Here is a 20,315-nt window from a genome sequence, read left to right as displayed (position 1 = left end):
GTAAAGCGTAGGCCATCAACTTCATCGCTAACAACCAGCGGTATAAAATGGAGTACTATCTTGTCGACGACATCTACCCGAAGTGGCCAACCTTCGTGAAGACATTCAACAGGCCGGTGAACGCAAACAGTCTCTTTTTACGCAGATGCAGGAGGCTGCTCGCAAGGATGTGGAGATGGCGTTTCGGGTTCTCCAAGCGCGCTTCAACATTTTCAAAGCCCCAGCTCGTATGTGGTTCATGGAGAGTATGGTCGACATCATGTATACGTGCATAATCTTGCACAACATGATTGTCGCCGACGAAGGACCCGAGGAGGGAAATTGGTTCGACCCAAAAACCCCCGGAAGCTCCACCACAAGTAGTCCGCCTCGCAGTGGAGTGCATCCGTCTTTGCAAGATTGGTTGTCTATTCGGGCAAGGACACGTGATTCTACCGCCCATGCCCAACTCCAAGATGATCTAATGGAGCACATTTGAGCAAAATTTGGCAACCGGTAGACGCACATGATTTTTCTTCTACTTCTTTGCGCTTTGAGATTTTGAATTTAGAGAGAGTGAGCTGAAGAAATTAAATTATGTATTTTTACATTTTTTAGGATTTTTAATTATGTTTTTTTTTTTAATTTTTTAAGAATTTTAAGTTGTAATTTTATTTTATTTAATGAAGTGTGTTTTTATTAATTGAATTTGTTGGAAATAAAAATAAAAAAATGAAATTGAATGAATAGTTAAGGGATGAGATAAGAGACGGATAAGAAATGTAGGGTTGCAGGTTCTGTCTCTTAGTTAAGAGATGGATGAAAAGCACAGTGAGGTCCATGAATAATTAAGGGATGAGACGGATAACAGACAGCGTTGCAGATGACCTAAGTATTCTTAGATAGATGTATAGTATATTATTTACATTTGATGCACAAATAAGTTTATATTGAATAAGATATATACAGATTGAATTGCAACTCCTACCTTGTTTGTATACTGTCGAAATAGAAACCTGGTTTTACAATCTGCTACAGTGAACTTGTTAGGATTCTTGAGCTTTATGTGGAACCATTCTTTTTTTGGTAAAGAGCATTGGGCATGTGTGGTGGAATATCTTCCACCACAATTGCCTCTATTCCGTCCTTTACAGGTGACCTGTTTTCAACCAAATAGTTGGTCCTTCCTGCGAACATTACTTTTTTTTCGTGCATGCCATTCCCAGCTTCCTTGTTTGGTTTGATCAGTTCTCTCTTCCTGGCAGCTCCACTGTCTTTCAGATATTGGGTTGATCAGGTACAGGCGTTCTTTAGGGAAAACGAATGGAATGGCTTCCCCAGAATCTCCTTGCAGCACTTGGCTTAGTTGATCCGCCTTTCCGTTCTCACATTTTTTTCAATCAACTGCTTCCCACTCAAATTCCTGTAGAAGGAGTAACCATCTGATCAAATGCGGGTTTGACCCTCCCTTAGCCGATAGGTCTTTGATGGCCGCATGGTTTGTATACACTTTCACTTTGGAACCAAGTAGGTACTGTCTGAACTTCCCAAGTGCAAGGACTACTGATAGCATTTCTTTCTCGGTCACATCATAGTTCTTTTGTGCTCGACTCAATGTTTTTGAAGCGTAGAGGACCACATATCTTCTCCCATGGATTTCCTGCGTTAATACCGCCCCCACAGCACAGTTGCTAGCCTCGCATATCACCTCAAAAGGGTGATTCCAGAATGGGGCGCGTATTATTAGGGAACCCATCAGCTAGTTTTTTAAAAGCGGAGACGCGGCCTTGCAGGCATCAGAGAATTCAAACTTCGCATCTTTCTGGGGAAACTTCGTCGGGAGTTGGGGTCCTTTTGCGAAATCTTTGAAGAATTCTCCATAAACTCCAATGCGCCCCAAAACGGCTCTGATTCCCTCCTGGTTGGTGGAGTACGGAAGTTTTGCCACCTGTGTGCGCTTTGCTGTGGCTTTTCGAAGATCTGCCCAGTTTGAATTTCACTTCTTGGGTATCAGTTTGAGTTGACACTGGAAGAGCAGTTCCTCTTGGCCCATCATGAAATCTTCCCTTCTCAAAGTGGGGTCGATCATTCCCTTTTTTATAATTGCTGGAGGCAGGTGCAGTTTTGGATTTATCTCCATCAGGTATGCTGTTTTCCACTTGACTCCTTCTTCACCAGGCCTCAGTTTTTTCCTTGATTGCCATTTTTGTCCAAGCAGATTTGGTTTGACGTGTTCGTGATACGTCAGGCTGGTCAGGCTCTTGATGGTAACTGGTGACCCAGATAAGGGCAATAATTGCTCTGTAGGTGAGGGATTCTTCCTCAGCTGTATACTTGATGAGGCAGCTTGGTCAAGCGGTTTTGCGATCTGCTCCGATTGAATAATCTCTTTTGACCTGGCTGGTCGTGATGGTTAGCAGAATTCCATAATTGCTCTTTCAATGGCTTGTTCGTCCATTTCCACAGTCATTGTTGCTTCAAACCAGTAAGCTGCTTCTCTCTTAAGTTCTTCGTCATTAGTGGAATCAACGGGGATTTTCTTCTCCAGATCCTCTTGCTTCAGAGATCTGACAGCTTCTGCCGATTGAATGCTCTCTCTGCCCTGAGGCTTCATCGCAACTTTGTGGATGTCGATCGTGAGTCGTTCTTCGTTAAACTCTAGGTTTATTTTCCCATGGCGGACATCGATGACTGTGCCGGCAGTGGATAAGAATGGTCTTCCCAAAAGAATTCCGACAGACTCTTCCGCCTCTGGCTCCGTCATCTTTATGACAAAAAAATCGGTGAGGTACATAAATTTGTTAACCTTGACGATTTCATTTTCCAGAACTCCCTCAGGGTAAATACAAGACACATCTGCTAATTGTATTTCCAGGTTTGTTTCAACAAGTGTAGGTTTTCCCAGTTTTTTGTACATAGAATGTGGCATGATGTTGATGGAGGCCCCTAGGTCACACATGGCGCGCCCCATCAGAACATCTCTGACGGAGATTGGAAGTGTAAACACCCCAGGGTCAGTTCTCTTTGGTGGAAGATCTTTAGGTTGACTTAGTTCGACCATCTTTTCTGTTTCGACCATTCTCCCTTTCTTAGCAACTCGTTCTTGGGCGTTAGACTCTTCTGCCTGTACGACTTGATCAAGGGTGCTGGACTCGATACCTCTGTTATGAGTGAGTCTGGACACTGGAGGACTTGCGGATGAAGTTTGCCAAACTGTTTTTTATTTTAGAGAGACTGTATTGACACTCTCTCTCCCAGCAGGTTGCTGCACAGTAACTGGAAATTGACCTTCGTTGCCCCTCAACTCGCCTAGTGACATGGCAACCTGAGATAGCTGCTTAGTGAACATATCGAGTGCAGCCCTTTGTTTTTTGTGAACTTCTTGAATTTCTCGTATTGCATTTTGGGGCTGATGAGGGATCATCGCATCGCTGGGACCTTCATTTGGCTGCTTGTTGTATCTTTGATTAAAACGACCTCCTCCATGGCCTTGCTGATAGTAGCCGTAAGGTCCATACTGCTCTGACTGGTTCTGGGGAAAGTAGTTCTGTTGGTTTCCTTGCTGGTTTCCTCTTGGATACGGTGGAACATAATTCACCATTTGAGTGCTTGGCTGCCTTCCTTTGTTACCATACTGAGAGATCTGGTGTTGGTATCCCCAATCTTCTTCCTGTTGTCGGCTTGACCAGTTAGGCTGTCCTCCACTTGACCAATTTCCTTGAGGTCCACTTGACCATCCTGCTTGACCTCCCTGCATTCTGTTCCCTCCAGTGTTTGGTCTCTCCTGGATTCGAGCAGGCCAGTTGGGCTGCCCGTCGGAGGGTTGCACCTGCTGTGTCGAGGGTGGGGGTGGTTGGCTTTGATTCTGATCAGTCCATCTGAAGTTGGGGTGGCCCCTCCTGGGGGCGTCTCTTTGCTTTCCCTGAATCCAGTTGCCATTTGCATTCCAATAACCTACGGGATTTACTTGCTCTATTTCAGGGGGGAATTCACAGTAGTAATAATGATGTTCTTCTGGCGGCGATGGCAGCAGCGCGAACTGTGGTTCTTTCGGTGCAGGTGGTGGAGGTGGCCTGGCTTTCTCCACTGCTTCCAGCAGCCTTTTCTCCATTTGCTCGAAACGAGCATCTAGCTTTTCATCGTTGCGCGCCTCTGCTGCATGCACTGCTCCTCTCCTGTACTGCCCTCGAGATGTTTCGTACGACCGTTTGGCCTCAATCAGCCTCTCCAGAATATTTTTGGCTTGGCTAGAGAAATCCCCTTGAGCTGCGAGGTTAAGGTCGTTCTTGCTGTCCACCGTAAGTCCGCCATAAAAGATTGGGTAGATCTCCCCCTCCCCTAGTTTGAGATTAGGGCATGCATAAAGCAGCCCTTGGAATCTATCCCAGTATTGGCCGAGGGGCTCGTCGTACTCCTGTCTGGCTTCCGTGATCTCCCGCTTAAGGGCACTTGTTTTCGATACTGGAAAGAAGCGATCAAGAAATATCATGCGGAATTCGGCCCATGTTCTGATGGATCCTTCCGGCAGCCTTGATAGCAAAACGCCTGCGTCGCCCTTCAATACGAAGGGAATGGCCTTGAGCCTGTAATCTTCGGACGTGGATCCAGTCGGAACGGGCTGATTATCACAGTATCAGCAGAACTCCTCCAGGAAAGCGTACGGACATTCTTTTGAGAGACCGTAAAAGTGGGACAAAACGGCCAGTACTCCTGATTTGATTGCAATGGTCCGCATCCCGGGAGTAGCGGCAATGGCATGTGTGGGCTCCCTCTCATCATGAGCGTGCAGGGAGCCGATTCCAGAATCGTCGACGAGGGCCATTTCTGCTTCTTCTTGTTTAGGTGATGGTGGTTGTGTATTCTGCTATCCTTCTTCTTCGCTGGTCAGTTGATCAGCGGCTGCTGCTGCTGCTGCTTCTAATGCGGCTCTGTAACGAGTGGTAACAACGCCGGCTTCCTGGACTCTCCACTGAACGTTAGAGTTTTTGTATAGAAAGGGATGATTCCAGTGTCCACCGTGTTGGTACCTTCTCATTAACAGCAGTAAAAACAAATAAGAAAAGAAAGAAATAAAACTATTTACTCCTACGCACTACGCACAAACGTAAAGTAACACCATGCTTCCCCGGCAACGGCGCCATTTTGGAAGGTCTTGGAAAGGGTCAAAAACACGGATAGAATGCGGATCAAGTTATATGGAATGATAACCGAATTGATTCAGCTAGCAAATGTCGTTGCCACTTAATCAGTGCACTCTAGTTCTCGCTCTTTCCTCCTTGCCAAAGTAATTTATAACTCCCAATTTCGCACAACTTTAACAGTAAAGCGGCAAGTTCGGGGTCGATCCCACAGAGAAGTTGGTGTGTCGAGTGTGTGAGTAGTGAACAGGGGGTTTTGGCTGCTGCCACGCTTTAACTTGGGAGTTTTAACTACTGATTTTACTCTACGCAGAATTTAAACTATTTAACTTGCACAAGGTAAATTTAACTACTTGATCAAGTGAGTTGCAGACGAAATGAAATAGTAAATGCGAGGATGAAAACGAAGGCACTTCAATTAAACTAAGACATGGAGAATTCAGCAGAGCTTGAAATTTAAACTAAGCTAACTACTGGAAATTAAACTAAACTAACACTTCGAAAACTAAGAAAGCTGTAAAAACCGAGAAGAGTCTCGGCAGGAGACTTAAGATTACGCTAACAGAAAACAAGTATTCTGCAACGCTCCCTTCGGTCGCCCTTCTAACTAAGCTATCTAGAGATTTTGACTAAGCTAGAGAACTGAACTAAACTAGAGAGCTAAACTAAACTAAGCTAGATAACTAAGCTAAACTAGACAGAAAATAAGAGAGCGGATCCCTTTCTTGTGGTGGCATGTCCTCTATTTATAGGCTCGTCTTCGACTCCCAGCTGGATAACGATCTTGACAGGGAATATTCGCTCATGCAGAGAATGAACGACTCATTGATTGCTACGTGCTATTCTTCTAGAATGACGACGCTTTTTAGTAACAACTTCGTGACTCAGCTTCGTCCTTGCGTCTCATATTCCAGCACGTGTCCCCTTCTAGAACGTTGTCCTTGATAACAGAATGGTGCGCCACATCCAGCTCATTCCTCATATGTCCTTCTTCTGGCAGCCAGTGGTCCCCGCCTAACTGCTTGAGTTCTCCCCTTGCTCAACTCCCCCGATTTTTGGCCTTTTTCGCCGATTGTACTTGCTTGATCAGTTTGGCCTTGTTGCCTTGGTCAAGCGGCATTTCGGCACAATTAACACTCATTTTGCGCGGTAAACCGATCAAGTAGTAAACATTTTTCCCATAAACCAATGCATGAAATAGGCCTTATCACGTATGTATTGAAAACAGTGTAACCTAAACAACAACAAACAGACATGATACCAAATCATCTTAAACTTATTCAGAATAACATCTTCACCTAGTATTTGAACCGAGGGTCACGCTGATCAACCAATTTTCAGTATAACTTGGATAGGAAAACTCAACATAAGTGGACATACAACATTGAGAAATATAATGATGTGGATGGCTCTTTCTTGAAAAACAATGTAGGAATGACAATTCAACAACACAACAAAACATAAGGAACTCAATAACAAGAAATGATAGAGATTACCGGGAAAAGCTCAGGTTCATTTTTTGGTCTTATATTCACAATATTAAGAATCTCTGCCTTTGCAAGGTCAAATTTTTGGCACTCGGCAACAAAGTTATCGATAATTTCCCTTGTTTGATTGCAAGCAACAGTCCCCTCTAAATAATCAAAAACCTAAATGAAAAATAAAAGATATGAGAGATGCAATAAAGAAGTGGTAACATAAGTTGACGATCATAAATAGGAATCCCCAACCTTGAACTCAGATTGAGATACGGTTGCAATAGCTCGTGAGGCATAATTTCCAGCCCCTCTTGATCTCAAGAGATTATGTTTTTATATGTTTAATGTGAAAAGGAACGTACTTATTTTATTTAATTATGAAACTTTGGGAGACATGTTAAAGGTCTCGTTGAAAGAATAACGACGATATTGCTATATTTAGCATGATGAATGAAATGCGGGAGATGAATAAATTTTTATGGAAGATGATGTGCGTAAATCGAAGAATGGTTGAAGGAATTATATTTGTAACAACACCAAATATAAGTTGTGCCGTTAAACGTTCTTTAAATTTTTGTTTGTGAAGAACGAGTTAACAAAATTAAATAAAGACCCGTGAATTTTAATTATCGAAGGAAAATACAAAAATATAAAGTATGAATTTATATTGGGCTTTGCAAATTTAATTAGAGTCCAATTGTCTATCTACAAAACGGCTTGGACCCTAATTATTTAAAAATTCAACCAAATAATAATATTGTCAAGTTGGGCTACAATAAATTGAGCCCAACACCACTTAATTTAATTGGAGCCCAATTTCTTTCCAAAAACATGGGAGCAAGCCCAAGAAGGCCTTCTTCTTCTCCTTCCTTCCCTCATAGTCGACGCCCCCCCTTCAAAGTGGAGACCCTCCAATTTCCACTTCTTCACCTTCTACCTTCCACATTTAATCCTACAAAACCAAGAGTCACCCATGATATAATCTATGATCATTCATCTTTCTTCCTATCATACCATTTCAACTTCTCAAGCAAAAAGAAAAAGAGAGAGTGAGGGAGGGGAGCTGAGAGAGAGAAGCCGAGAGCAAGGGGAAGAATTTCTACCATCCTTTGTACTTCCACAACCAAGCTCAACCTTTTTTTTGAGGTATAATCTCTCTTCTATCCACAAAGCATGAATTGTTGTACATGTATATATTGCCTACATCATTTCATAATTCTTCCATAACCAACTCAAGCAATTGAACAATCAATTTAATCGAACGATCGCCGTATGTAATCGAAAGTCTCAAAGAACATAACTTGATAATAAAATTACACCTTGCGGGTTGAATTGGGGTGGTTCAGAGTGTTGTCGGGGAAGGGATGTCGCCGGCGGTGGCTGGCGGAATCGACAGCAGGCGGCGGACAGCGGCGGTCCCGATGGCTCGGCGGCAGCGGCGACCCCAACGCTCCCCGGCGACTCCAGCGACGGCTGTCGGCGAGCAGCAGCCCCTCCGGCGGCGCACAACAGTAGCTTCCCTCCGCCGTGGCAGCAGCAGCGACGTCGCGGCGAGGCAGCAGCGGCATCACAACTTCTTGGCGAGACAGCAGCGGCATCGTGACGACGACGATGGGCAGCCGGCAAATTGGAGGAAACCGACGGGGAATTTTGGAGCCTATGTTCTGTCTCCGTCGAATTGAGGAGTAGAGTAGAGAGAGGGAGAGAGAGAAAGAAAGAGAGAGATGAGATGGGGCTTTTGTTTTAAAAAGAGTTTGGGTCTTTACTTGTTTTTTTTAGTGGGCCTATTAATTAAAATGAGATGGTTGGTAAGATGGGTTCTTTTATTTGTAGTTGGGGCTATTAATTTAAATTGGAAGTAAGAGGTGGAGAAATAATTGAATCTTGGGCTTTTAAATAAATCTTTGGGCCGATAATTAACCGTGACGAAATTATTTAATTAGTCCATGAATATTTTGAAGGATGAATAATTTTATCCTAGGTATGAAATAATATATATTTTCAACGATAAATAATTGCGATAATTTAATTATACGCTTAAATAATTTTTTAGAAATTAATTTTCGACGACATGGAAAATATGAGGAGCCAACGGAGGAAAGAACGAGCGTAAGCGGCCGACCGGCATCGCAAGCGACGCCTTGGGCGGTCGCCGAATAATCGAAAATGCACGGAAACCGAGAAAACGAATTAAAAGATTTTAATTAGAGTGCATGCATTCTAAATACCTTCGTTACCGAGAGTTGATGTAAACTTTATGTATTTTCCGAAAAGGTGGTTCGCACGCACGCTAAAAGTCAGAACGAGAAGATATTTACGGAAATCCTATGCTTTTGAGGTGGGCTTTACTACTTAATCTTTTTATTTTAAATTGATATGTTAGGGTGAAGTATGGGTGGTTTCAAAAAGTATGTCATGCCGTATTTTATATTTTGAAATTGCCTATCTGATTGTCTACTATAATATATGGTTCTACTAGACTTGATGGTTAACGATTCGGGTCTAACTAGGGTCTAAATCCTACTTAGGCTAGTGCACTTATGGGGATCGTGAGCCGTCCCCTAGGTCGGCCACTCCAGTGATCGAGATTGTGGCCACAGTCTCGTTTCACATGATGGTTCAGATATGGTATATGATGGAGGATGATGTTTGTTTGTGTGGACACTATTTTAAGGAATGATTTTGGTGTTTCTAAGCCTTTTTAAAGTAAAACCCGAGATTCACTCTATGATGGCTTGACATATCTTAAACGATCAATGTATTTCGGGCATGAGTTCACTGGGTGCATCAAGTACTCAGCCCCTGCATATGTTTTCCCTATGTGCAGGTTGAGCGAGGTCAGGAGGCAGAGGATGTTGAGCGATTATTCAAGAACTGTATTCAATAACTGTTCCGGTTACTATTGTGTCATCATACATAGTAGTAGCCAAACTCTCAAATTGCTTCCGCTACTCTAAGTTTTACGAACTCTTACATTTCTTTAAAATTGTTGAACTCTGTAATTCACGTTATGTATTTTCGGGATTTGAAACTTTGTTTGACTAATGAAATTTCATCTTTTGATCGGTATGTTGTACTTCCTTGATTGCTACCCCCTTCTTCCCCGCTTCTTGATTCCCCCACTAGTCACGATTTCCCGTGCTTCCTATCCTTAGGAAGTGCGGTCGTGACAGAATGGCATCAGAGCAATTTTTCCTTCCGCTCTAGACCGAGAGTCGTTTATTCAATCTAGTCTAGACTCGTTTCGCTAGACTAAAAGAGTATCCATTGAAGGCTCAACACTCCGTCTCGCCGTGCTCAACAAGAAGGAAGGTAAATGTTTGAAATGAGGCATATTAGAAGTGATAACGAATGGGATATGTTTGAGAAGTAGACATCAAAAGCCTTCGGTGTAGTCTAGTCGTTCATACGAATTTCTTCATTTGAAGACGATACAAGTATTGATGGAATGAATGGGGCGCAGAAAGGCGCAAATTCCAAGGGATGATGAGATGACGAGACAAGGATAACCTTGTGAAGCGCGACTAACGCTAGATCGAAAGATCGATGAAATTGCAAATTACTACATGTATAAAATACGCAACATCTATCCTTAGATGATAACTTAAAAAGAAAAGAATTGTTATGACCCATTTCCTCATGGAAATCGACAGGTATACACGGTAGCACGTATGACGTTCTCTACGCGTTTTATCCTTCTCTACCTTGCTTTATTATTTTTCTTTGACTCGTTACTAAGGGAACATACTTTCATGTAGATGGCGATCATGATCCACACACCGCTTAGGGGAAGGTATGTCAAGAATGGACTACGGGCAGTGGAATTGTATCGGGGGTTTGAGAGGGACGAGAGGGCCCCTTTGATGTCTTATGTTGCCGACTACTTGGAACTATGGCGGGATGCTCATGGGTGTGGAGTGAGGCACTATGAAGACATTAAGAGGTTGATTGATGGATTACCGGCGCCTTGGAATAGGTGGGCCGACGAGGCTTCGCGGCCATACATTTGGCATAAGCTCCCTGACTATAGTGTGCAAGGAGACGTGCATGGTTTTGTGAAGGTTCTCTTGGAAGCCCTGGTCGATGCTCGTGATGGACTGCCACCCTATGCCCCACCTAGGAAGGAGGCATCCTCATCGAGTCACAGCCCCTACAGTGGGGGTCGGTACGAGAGTGAGACGCCGCAACCAAACTTTCCCAAGAGAAGGAGGCTTGGGATGCGCACCTCTGCACCTCCCGCGACAGAAGTCCTTGTTGTCGATAAGCATATCGACGTAGCTACTTATGTGAGAGAGAACGATGAGGAAGATGAGGAAGATCCTCTTGAAGATGAAGAAGAACCTCTTGAAGATGAGGAGGATCCCATGGAGGAAGAGGATGACCCCCGAAGAAGATGAAGAGCCCCTTGAAAGGGAGATTGAAGTAGTAAGCGAGGGAGGGGCGACCGTTGAGAGAGCTCCCGAGGAGTAGTGTTCTTTTTACTGTTTTTGTTAGCTTTTGAATGTTTTGTTTTGACGAACTATGTAATATTTTCTTTTGAAGTTTTGGTTTTACTTGTTGCAAAGACCTTGTGGGAACACGTACTTGTTTTGTTTTTAAGTTAACAAAATTCCCGTTGTTTTACCGTTGTGCTCGTTTTACCTTGCTACGTATAGAAAACTTGTGAAATCGCTTTTGGAGAAGTTGTGTGGTGTGGTGTGGTGATGGTAAATTCACACTTTTGTACTAACGTGTGTGTTGAACAGAATGCCTCCTCGACTTGCAGCCGTTCATCACGAGAACGAGGCAAGCAACGAGACCCAAAGTAGTGTGGGGCCTGAAGGACAACCACCACCACCACCACCACCTCCACCACCACCACAGCCGGAACGAAACATTGAGAAGGAGTTTCGGAAGGAACGTCCTCCCGTATTCGATGGAATGGATCAATGGAAGATCCGGCCAAGGCTGAAACCTGGATTCGGGCCATAGAACCCATCTTCAAGTTCCTAAGGTGCACCGACCAGGAGCGCCTATCGTGCGTGACCTACCAACTTACCGGGTCCGCCGAATTTTGGTGGGAGACTAAGCAGGGGACGATGACGCAGGAACAACTAGACGCCCTGACATGGGAAGACTTCAAGGAGGAACTATATGATAAATATATTCCGAGGAGTTACCGCAAGGCTAAGGAGGCCGAGTTCTACAATCTGAAGCAAGGGCGGATGACCGTGACTGAATATGACCGTGCCCTATGCGACATGTCTTGATACGCACCGGAGCAGGTAAATACTGACGAGAAGATGGCGGAAAAGTTTTGTGCGGGTCTGAGGCACGAAATCAGGATGGCTTTGGCATGCCGTGGAAGGCTCTCGTATGTCGAGTCATTGTCTCGTGCATTGCACGTGGAGGAAGCAATGCCACGGGAAAAGACAGTTACAACTACTACTCCAACACCACCGAACACAGAAACTATGGACACATGTATTTATAGGTTTCTTACAGAATCACAATTATTTTGGATTGAAGAGACGGCGGGAAGAGAAGGGTGGAGACGGAGGCAGCGAACAGCGGAGGCGCCCATCGAGGAGGGTGGAGATGGGTCTGGAGTAAGGAAATGAGGCAGCAAAGGGTAAAGAGTGGAGACACAGTAGAGGAGATAGGTGGAGGCAAGTCTGGTTGTCTGGAGTAAAGAGATGGGAGTTTGGCGTCTCTCAAAAGAAACGTGATTCTCTTTGATTTATTAGAATATAGGTAAAAAAATATGAAAGGTAATTATGTTGTTTTGTTAGAATTTAGATAAAAATATGAAAAGGTATATTTATAAATGATGGGAAGTAAATAATAGAAAAAAAAGAATAGAAAAAGGATAAAAAATCAGAAATTCTTTATTCTGAAAAATACCCACATCTCGATCTCATATTTTAAAAGGTCAGCGAAATTAACCTCTTATTTCGAAAGGTCAGCGTAATTAATCTCAAATAACGAAATTTCTCGAATGGAATCTCGACTAATTATTTTATTAAAAATGTGAACCGAGACTTTAATCACGAACGGTTCCGATGAGAATTCAAGACTTTAATTGAGGACGAAAGAGTAAAAAGGAAAATGAATATAAATTGGGAATCGCAGCAGTAAGACAAAAGGCAGACAAGAATCTTACGCGCTTTCTTGTTCAAAGTCTACCCAATTTTCCCTCTCCTCTCGTCATCGATCATCACTCACATATACATCTCCGAGAAAAAATTTCAAATTCTCTGGAAATCTGTTCGTGTTTTGATCGGTGAAGGAGGGGTAAATCCAGCTCAGTTTTGAATGGGGTGCTGCACCAGCAAGAGCGCTGATTCCAAGGCCAGCCGCGCCGCTCGCTGGCGCTCCACCGGAATCGTTGCCTTGCGCGACTCCAAATTGAAGGCATTAACTTCTCTCTTTTCAATACTGATGGATTATGTTGAGTAATTTCGTCAGGGAGCAGACTTATTATTGCTCTGAAAATGAATTTTGTTCTGGAATTTAATTAACCAGTTTCAGACACGATGCTTGATTGTTTAGACTCAAGTGTGTAGCTGGAATTGCTCTTGCTGTTTGTTAGAAAAATGTTCGGTTTGATATTACTACTAGATTTTGAGCGTTTGTGTGTGTTGATAATTTGGTGTTTCGTTGTGTTGTTCGGATATAAGTGGCAGGGATTAGGGAACAAATACAATGTTCAGTTGAATTTAGAGGATTTTGTTTGTGCTGCTTGAAACCTTTATTGATATGCAACAAATGTATGGATATCTCTGTTGATGCTGATTAGGTTGCTCTTTTTTGGATTGTTTATAATAGACATTTCCAGATGAAGTTCTTGATTTGGAAAGATCAGTCCGCACGCTTGATTTGACGAACAACAAATTAGGTAATGTTTGCTCTCAAAATCTGGAGCATGTGATTGCGACAATGTTGTCAAATAGCGGCTATAGCGGGGATATTGCGCTATAGCATATCAGTTTTTAATGAAAACGCTATCGCCACACCGATACGTAGCATTTTTCTGTGGCGGCCGCCATACCCGTGGCGGTCGTGGCGCCATAGCGCTACCATATCCCGCAATAGCAGTATTTTAGCCCAATTTTGACTTTTTGGTGCTAATTTTGACTTTTATTGGGCTTTTTATTTTTAAATTTAATTTTGCATAGGCCCTATCAGCCCACCCCAATAATTCTAACCCCAATAATTCTAAACCCTAATTCCACAACCCCAATCTGCCGCTTTTCATCTCTACTCCTTCAGTCCTTCCACAATCTGTCACCCACCGTCGTGCGCCGCCGCCGCCTGTTGCAGCCTAGCCAGCACCCGCCAGCACCCTCCAGCCCCACTCAGTGACTCAGCCACCGCCCAGCCATACAGCCCCTCCTATTCACAATCTGCACCCTACAGCCCCTCCTATTCACAATCATCCCACTCAGTGACTCAGCCACCGCCCAGCCACTTGATGATATTTGATCCTATTATTCTCGATGATATTGATGAGTGCAATGAGTGGCTAGTTGGGGAGTTGGATGATGATGATGATGATATTGATGGTGGTAATCATTTGGTTCATGATGACGATGATACACTTGATTGGAACATGGTGTATAAGGCTTCGGGTGTTGGAGAGCCTAGGACATATACTAGGTCAAAGAAGAGGAAAGAATCTTCTACATCTAGTTCAAGTTGTCTTAGAGTTTCTAAGAAAAAAGAACCTATCATACCTAGAAAAGGGAAAGGGAAAAGGAAAAGGCTTGCGCTTGTAGATGAAGAATCGGAAGAGGAAGAATTTGAGGATAGTGTAAGTGGAGATCAAGAGGATGAAGCAATGGAGGATGAAGATGAAATGGATGCCGATGATAGTGATGATGATGAGCTAGAAGACTATGTTGAGCTTGATGATTGATGACTATTGAGCTTATCATGGTTTTATGTTTTGTTGAACACTTGAACTAAAGACTTTAATTGCTAGACTTTTATATAATTGTTTTCTATTTTATGCTTTATTACATGTTTTTAGAGTTTTTAATGTTATATTTTTATTGTTTTCTAATTTTTTGAATTATATATGAATATATAAATATTATTTTATATATTTAATTAATGACCGCTGTATCCCGCCATACCGATACGCTATATCCCTGTGGCATTTTTTGGGCGAACCGCCATGAACCGCTATACTGCTTTGACAACATTGGATTGCGATTATTTAGATTAGTGTTTTTCAGTTACTTGAGCTTGGATTGATGCCTCTCATTAGCCCCAATGGATAATAAAAGCATCTAACCGTTAGCGAGAACTTGTCTTATATGCACATTTTACACTTACTAGGTCTATAACACGTGTCACGTCACTAAAAACTGCCAATACAGCCATTCTATATGGACTAATATATATCCGATTGTAGTCGCTTTTGTTGACTAATATATATCCGGTTGCTATGGCAGTTGATGTGCCAACGGAGATAAACAAACTGATAAACTTGCAGCGGCTGGTGAGAATTTATTACTTCCTTTTATTTTAGAATGTGCTTGCTGTTATTTGAAAGAATTTGATATGGTCCACGTGGTTATAGTTTGCATAGAGAGGGTATGGAAGTTATTCTGATAATTTAGTTTAATGATTATATGAATCTCTAATTTTGGTTTCATGGGTCTGATTGAGCAATCTTTTGTTACAGGTTTTAACAGAAAATGTTATTGAGTGTCTACCAATGAACTTGGGGAAGCTTCAATATCTAAAAGTTATGGCACTGGATGGAAATCGGATCACCACATTGCCTGATGAATGTAAGTCTCTTCATCTAGAGATGAGAGAACTGGAGTTGAATAAAGTTTGTTACTGAGTTAAAAGTCTTCCATCATTGTCCAAATTGCAAAGGATTGAATAAGATTTGATTTTCAGTTGGTCAATTGGTGAAACTGGAGAAGCTATCAATATCCCGAAATTTGTTACTTAACTTGCCTGAAACTATTGGGAGCTTGAGGAATGTAAGTACCTTAATGTTTACGTAGAGTCTAAGGAATGCAGACATGTTATTTCATGTGTCAAATATATGATATGTATTCTATAAGTTTATTCAAACAATTTGTGTGAACTTTTTGACTTTGCAGTTGATGCTGTTAGATGTGTCAAACAATAAAATAAAGTTTCTTCCTGAATCCATTGGTAGTTGCTTTTCTTTGGAGGAAATTCAAGCTAATGGTACTTCATCTCTATCTAGATTATTCGTATCAGTCTTGTTATGTTATTTTTCCTTTTAAACTCTCATTTGCATAATTACAAACTCTCGCTCTCTCTTTACTCCCTTGTTCATATATTTGTATCTTGTTGGTATTATTTTACTGATTGTCACTGAATATATCTATAACCTAGCTTTCATAGTGAAATTTGTGTTAGTGAATCGATGCAGTAAGTATAGGTAAAGGTGTATCTATTGAGAAAACTTTTTTAAAGGATCATTGGGCCAATGAAATTCCAATAAAATCTAACATATGTAAGGCAAAAATATGTTTCTAAATTCCAACCATTAAATTACTGTTCAACCTGGCATAATGATTAACATTACTCTAATCATTTAATCATATGCTATCACACTCTCATCCCATTCCATAAGGCTAACTAGCTTTGACTTACAATCAACCATAAATTGTTTGTCATATTGAAAGTGGCTGTTGGCCTTTTCTGTTTTGACGCGATTCTAATATTTGCTGCAGAAAATTCTATTGAAGAGCTCCCATTGTCAGTTTGCAATCTTGTTCATCTAAAGTCACTCTCTTTGGATAATAACACAGTGAAGCAGGTTTAACTTGGACTTCATATTCATTTTATGCTGGCTATTCGTTCAAAAATAATTTGCTTACCTCAATTGGTTGTTTACATGCCATCCTCGGACATATTCCCATATTGTGTGTAAGAATGCTTTGGATTTCGCATTGGCATCCTCTATAGACTATAAATCCACATGAAAGCTGGCAGCTTGCACATATAATCAAAGATGAAGTAAAATCCAAATTAACGTTTGTAACTCTATAATGCTGCACAAAATTGTCTATTCCATGAAAGTACTAGGAAGTTGTAGGGAGAGAATTCATTTTAGATTGAATTTCTTGAAGCAAATAATAATTGAAGACTGGGAATTCATACTAGGAAATCTTAATTTATCGCTTTCCGGGATCATACCAGCTCCTGTTGCAAGTCTTAGTCTTTTCTGTCAAGTCTACATTTAAGCATTTGTTTGACCTTCAGGTTTTGGGTTTCCACTTTGCTGGTATCATATGTTTTTAAGAAGTTGAAATAGGAACTTCATTGCACTTTTTAGGATTACTCGTGATTCCTCAGAAAGTCATGAAATGGAGATGAACTGTACTGGTTACTGTTGAAAAATATGGTGTTCAATTTTGAGCTTATGAAGTCTAGCTAAGAAAACAAAATTTAAACTGTTTGGTTTAGGTGGATATGTTTCCTTATCAGATTGATTATATTGTCTTCTGTTTTAAATCTGTATTTACCCTTCACTAGTATATTTCTGTAGTAATATAGTACTTATTGATATATGATTGCCACTTGGTGAACCTTTCCATGTCCTTTAAGGATATTCTCCAGTAGATAAAAAGATAAGCATCAATGCATCTAGTCTCAAGTGGAATGTTTTCTTTTGTACTCCCTCCGTCCCAAGTTACTTGAGTCGTATTCCATTTTGGGTTATCCCAAGTTATTTGAGTCATTTCTCTTTTTGGCTAAAAAAAAAATCATCTAATCACACTTACTTTATTATTTCTTTTACTTTACCCTCCCTCCTCTCTCTTAATTTATTCTCTCTTCTACTTTATTTAACTCATTAAACACAACTTTCTTAAATCTCGTGCCGAAAAGAAACGCCTCAAGTAACATGGGACGGAGGGAGTATGATTTTTCATGCTTTCTGTTATGAAGATTCTTGGGATACTTCCCATCCCTCACCTGCCTGTCTCACATTCATATATCACAGAGCCTATCTTCTACAGTTCGATTATGAAGAAGAGTTAGTGTCGTTGACATTAATTTTATGCATTTGTCTCCTATAATTGCATTTTGTTTCTGCCACACTAATGGCATTATTACATTGTGGTTAAAATGTTGTTTGGACTCGTCCACTTCGGGTTTCTTCAGTCAGAACCGAACTCATGAATATAGCGTCTGTCGCACACAGATACCTCCAAACTTGCTGAAAGATTGCAAAAGCCTGCAGAATATATCCCTCCACGGCAACCCCATTTCTATGGATGATTTTCAACAGGTATAATTATAATAATAATATTGGCATCACCTATGTTCTAAACACATTATATACCACGTGCAGATGGAAGGCTTTGAAGATTTTGAGGGCCGGAGGAAAAGGAAGTTCGACAAACTGATAGATTCGAATGTGATGATAAACTCCAAAGGCCTCGATGAGGGCGTTGATCTATGAGATGCTTGCTAGTTCTGCTGCAAATATTGTTAGGCTTCTATATTCTTGCAGTTGCCTGGTTTGCTGATGTACCATTCATTATTTATGACATAACTGGCTCTCCTTTTTCCTATGTTTCAAGATGTATAGTGGTTTGATTGGGTTCATTTGCAGTGGAATGGTTTCAAGATGTAAATGGCGTTTTTGTCCTTGCCACTTGGCAATTTATGTATGGGACTTGGGTACCTGATTCTGTAAACATTTTATAAATGCATCGAATAAATTGTTGTATATAAAGGGCAGATGAGTCATATTGCATCCTTTTCCCTTTTCCGCTCACATAGTTCTGTTTTTATAGTGGTGTAGTGATTTAATTAATAAAATAGGAAAGATATAGTTATAAAAGTATTACTCCATTAAAGATAAATGAAGTTAATCTCATTAGAGAGAAAACATATTAAAAATGGAAGGTGATTTCATTTTTATGGAAAACTATGACTATTAGTTATGGGTCCAGGTCCACCATTTATAATGTAAAGAGTTATTGTAATTTGAAAAAGATTTTAAGAAATTGTTTGACTTTATCATGAAAGAGTCAAGTAAAATATTACTCCTAAATCATATTTTTAGTATTAATTTTATAATGGAATTGTGAGTAAAAAGTTAATGGAATGCGAGGTCCGCATATAAAAATAATAATATAAAATAATGGATGTTTAAATAGTGAACATTCCAAAATTGCAAAATGAATCTTTATTTTGTGGACGGATGAAATATCATATAGAACTAGTAGTATATCTCATGTAGTTCCAAGGATAAAGGTAGTGGAGTACTCCACACATCCGATAAGAGTATGCATTTTTGGTTGGACACGAATTTTAATGCAAATTGATAAAGTAAGAGAGATGCAGAAAAAAAAAGTAATAAAATGTATTGTTATTGGGAATGAGTCCCACCTTATTAGAAAGAAGAAAGTTTTTAAAATTTGAAAATATATATTTTTATGAGACGAAATAAAAATGAAAGAGTTCCTACTCTTATAGGACGTGAGAGTACTTATTTTTTTTATAAGTTGCATGGGGTATGATATAAATGGATGTAGAAAATGAATTGCCAATAAAAGGACAGATATATGTTCATGTTCGTGCCCACCATTACAAAGATGTATTTCCCACATATTTAGTCAACTCAACACACTGCCCTTAAAATCTTTTTTAAGATTTCAATTTTTCTTTAATATAGGAAATTTGCTACGTTCCTTTTCCATCATCATGAAATTGTGGATCACCACTCCTCCATGAAACCAAATGAGTGATAGTTAGTTCTTATAATTAAAAACAAAATGCCACATTATTGTTCAAATCCATATATAATAGTAATATTAATAATTTCGTTACGAATTTATATGCTAGGATATAGATTATGCCACATCTAAACAATCTTGATTGGCCTACCTTCACATAAAATTGTCAAATTCTCCACAAAAGTCACTATTAAATTATAATAATACTTTTAATAACTTGCATCAATCAGATGACACACATAACACATTACACATATGCAAGCAAGCAAGCAAGCAAGCAACAATTGAGTTAGTTTAGTGAAAATGATAGTGCTGATTGCTTGTTTTTATAAATGGAAAAAGTTTAGTAATTTTTCTTTTTTATTTTAACATTGACCATTTTGAGTGTTTGTTAAGCATATAAAGCTGAGTAGTTGTTCTCTAACACACCAATAAAGGAAGCCATTAACTTTAGTTTACCATCCCAATGAATGAGGGCACATATATGGTTTGGGGTTTTTTATTTTCTTTTTTGCTAGTGATATATTAGTAATTTTTAGTTCATATAATTAAAAAATATGGCTCATTATTAATTTACTAGCACTATCTTTATTATTTAAAAAAGTATTATTCTAACCATTGGCAAAATCCTAACATTTTACTACTATAATGTTAGATCCAAGGTTAAAAGGTTAATACCAATAAATGTCTGTTTATAGGTCAATAATATTAAGTCATATTTTGAAAAGACAGATTTGCCCCTATGTGGTATTATCTCCCTTTTTCTCACTTTGTCCCAAGACATTTTGATTGTGATGTAGATAACCTAATGTTGTGGTTGTGACTCACTCTTAAAAAAATAAAAAGAATAATTTTTGTCACACTATATATATTGCTCCTACTATTTCTAGCCCACTCCTCTGATATGTTGTCTCCATGAAGTTAATTCACTTGAGATTCGTAATCAACAATTAGCTAAATTTCTTGAAAAATTTTCAATATCTTGAAAATTGAGA

General features: G+C 40.3%; 3 protein-coding genes across 4 annotated transcripts; 1 reads left to right on the top strand and 2 right to left on the bottom strand.

The window, feature by feature from the left end:
- Nucleotides 1-1,975: 1,975 nt before the first annotated feature.
- Nucleotides 1,976-4,090, bottom strand: LOC121784199. Its single transcript, XM_042182367.1, has 4 exons — nt 3,809-4,090; nt 3,215-3,649; nt 2,463-3,103; nt 1,976-2,375 (listed from the first exon to the last, which is right to left on the bottom strand). The coding sequence occupies exons 1-4, from the start codon at nt 4,088-4,090 to the stop codon at nt 1,976-1,978; spliced, it is 1,758 nt and encodes a 585-aa protein (XP_042038301.1).
- Nucleotides 4,091-7,269: 3,179 nt separating this feature from the next.
- On the bottom strand, nt 7,270-8,293 carry LOC121784510. Its single transcript, XM_042182660.1, has 3 exons — nt 7,915-8,293; nt 7,699-7,795; nt 7,270-7,547 (listed from the first exon to the last, which is right to left on the bottom strand). The coding sequence occupies exons 1-3, from the start codon at nt 8,191-8,193 to the stop codon at nt 7,522-7,524; spliced, it is 402 nt and encodes a 133-aa protein (XP_042038594.1). The 5' UTR covers nt 8,194-8,293; the 3' UTR covers nt 7,270-7,521.
- A 4,410-nt stretch (nt 8,294-12,703) lies between these two features.
- Nucleotides 12,704-18,319, top strand: LOC121785204 (plant intracellular Ras-group-related LRR protein 7-like). Of its 2 annotated transcripts, XM_042183586.1 has the most exons (9): nt 12,704-12,988; nt 13,403-13,472; nt 15,034-15,080; nt 15,267-15,375; nt 15,491-15,576; nt 15,700-15,790; nt 16,303-16,388; nt 17,778-17,864; nt 17,928-18,319. In XM_042183586.1, the coding sequence occupies exons 1-9, from the start codon at nt 12,890-12,892 to the stop codon at nt 18,036-18,038; spliced, it is 786 nt and encodes a 261-aa protein (XP_042039520.1). In that variant the 5' UTR covers nt 12,704-12,889; the 3' UTR covers nt 18,039-18,319. The 2 variants fall into 2 exon arrangements, with proteins under 2 accessions (XP_042039520.1, XP_042039522.1); XM_042183588.1 differs by lacking the exons at nt 13,403-13,472; nt 15,034-15,080.
- Nucleotides 18,320-20,315: the final 1,996 nt, after the last annotated feature.

This window comes from Salvia splendens, chromosome 21 (assembly GCF_004379255.2).
Source record: "Salvia splendens isolate huo1 chromosome 21, SspV2, whole genome shotgun sequence".
NCBI lineage: Eukaryota > Viridiplantae > Streptophyta > Magnoliopsida > Lamiales > Lamiaceae > Salvia > Salvia splendens.
This window is presented reverse-complemented; position numbering and strand designations above follow the sequence as displayed.

What these genes read in the sequence shown, in the direction of transcription:
- LOC121784199 (XM_042182367.1), bottom strand. Translation starts at nt 4,090, where the DNA reads ATGGAGAAAAGGCTGCTGGAAGCAGTGGAGAAAGCCAGGCCACCTCCA. An exon ending in CCCCACCCTCGACACAGCAG is followed by an intron (nt 3,650 to 3,808) that starts GTGCAACCCTCC and finishes AGCCGACAACAG; the next exon opens with GAAGAAGATTGGGGATACCA. An exon ending in AAGAGAGAAGCAGCTTACTG is followed by an intron (nt 2,376 to 2,462) that starts GTTTGAAGCAAC and finishes ACGACCAGCCAG; the next exon opens with GTCAAAAGAGATTATTCAAT.
- LOC121784510 (XM_042182660.1), bottom strand. Translation starts at nt 8,193, where the DNA reads ATGCCGCTGCTGTCTCGCCAAGAAGTTGTGATGCCGCTGCTGCCTCGC. An exon ending in ACCCCAATTCAACCCGCAAG is followed by an intron (nt 7,796 to 7,914) that starts GTGTAATTTTAT and finishes GAAATGATGTAG; the next exon opens with GCAATATATACATGTACAAC. An exon ending in TTGTGGAAGTACAAAGGATG is followed by an intron (nt 7,548 to 7,698) that starts GTAGAAATTCTT and finishes TTGGTTTTGTAG; the next exon opens with GATTAAATGTGGAAGGTAGA.
- LOC121785204 (XM_042183586.1), top strand. Translation starts at nt 12,890, where the DNA reads ATGGGGTGCTGCACCAGCAAGAGCGCTGATTCCAAGGCCAGCCGCGCC. An exon ending in TTTGACGAACAACAAATTAG is followed by an intron (nt 13,473 to 15,033) that starts GTAATGTTTGCT and finishes TTGCTATGGCAG; the next exon opens with TTGATGTGCCAACGGAGATA. An exon ending in GGAGGAAATTCAAGCTAATG is followed by an intron (nt 15,791 to 16,302) that starts GTACTTCATCTC and finishes TATTTGCTGCAG; the next exon opens with AAAATTCTATTGAAGAGCTC.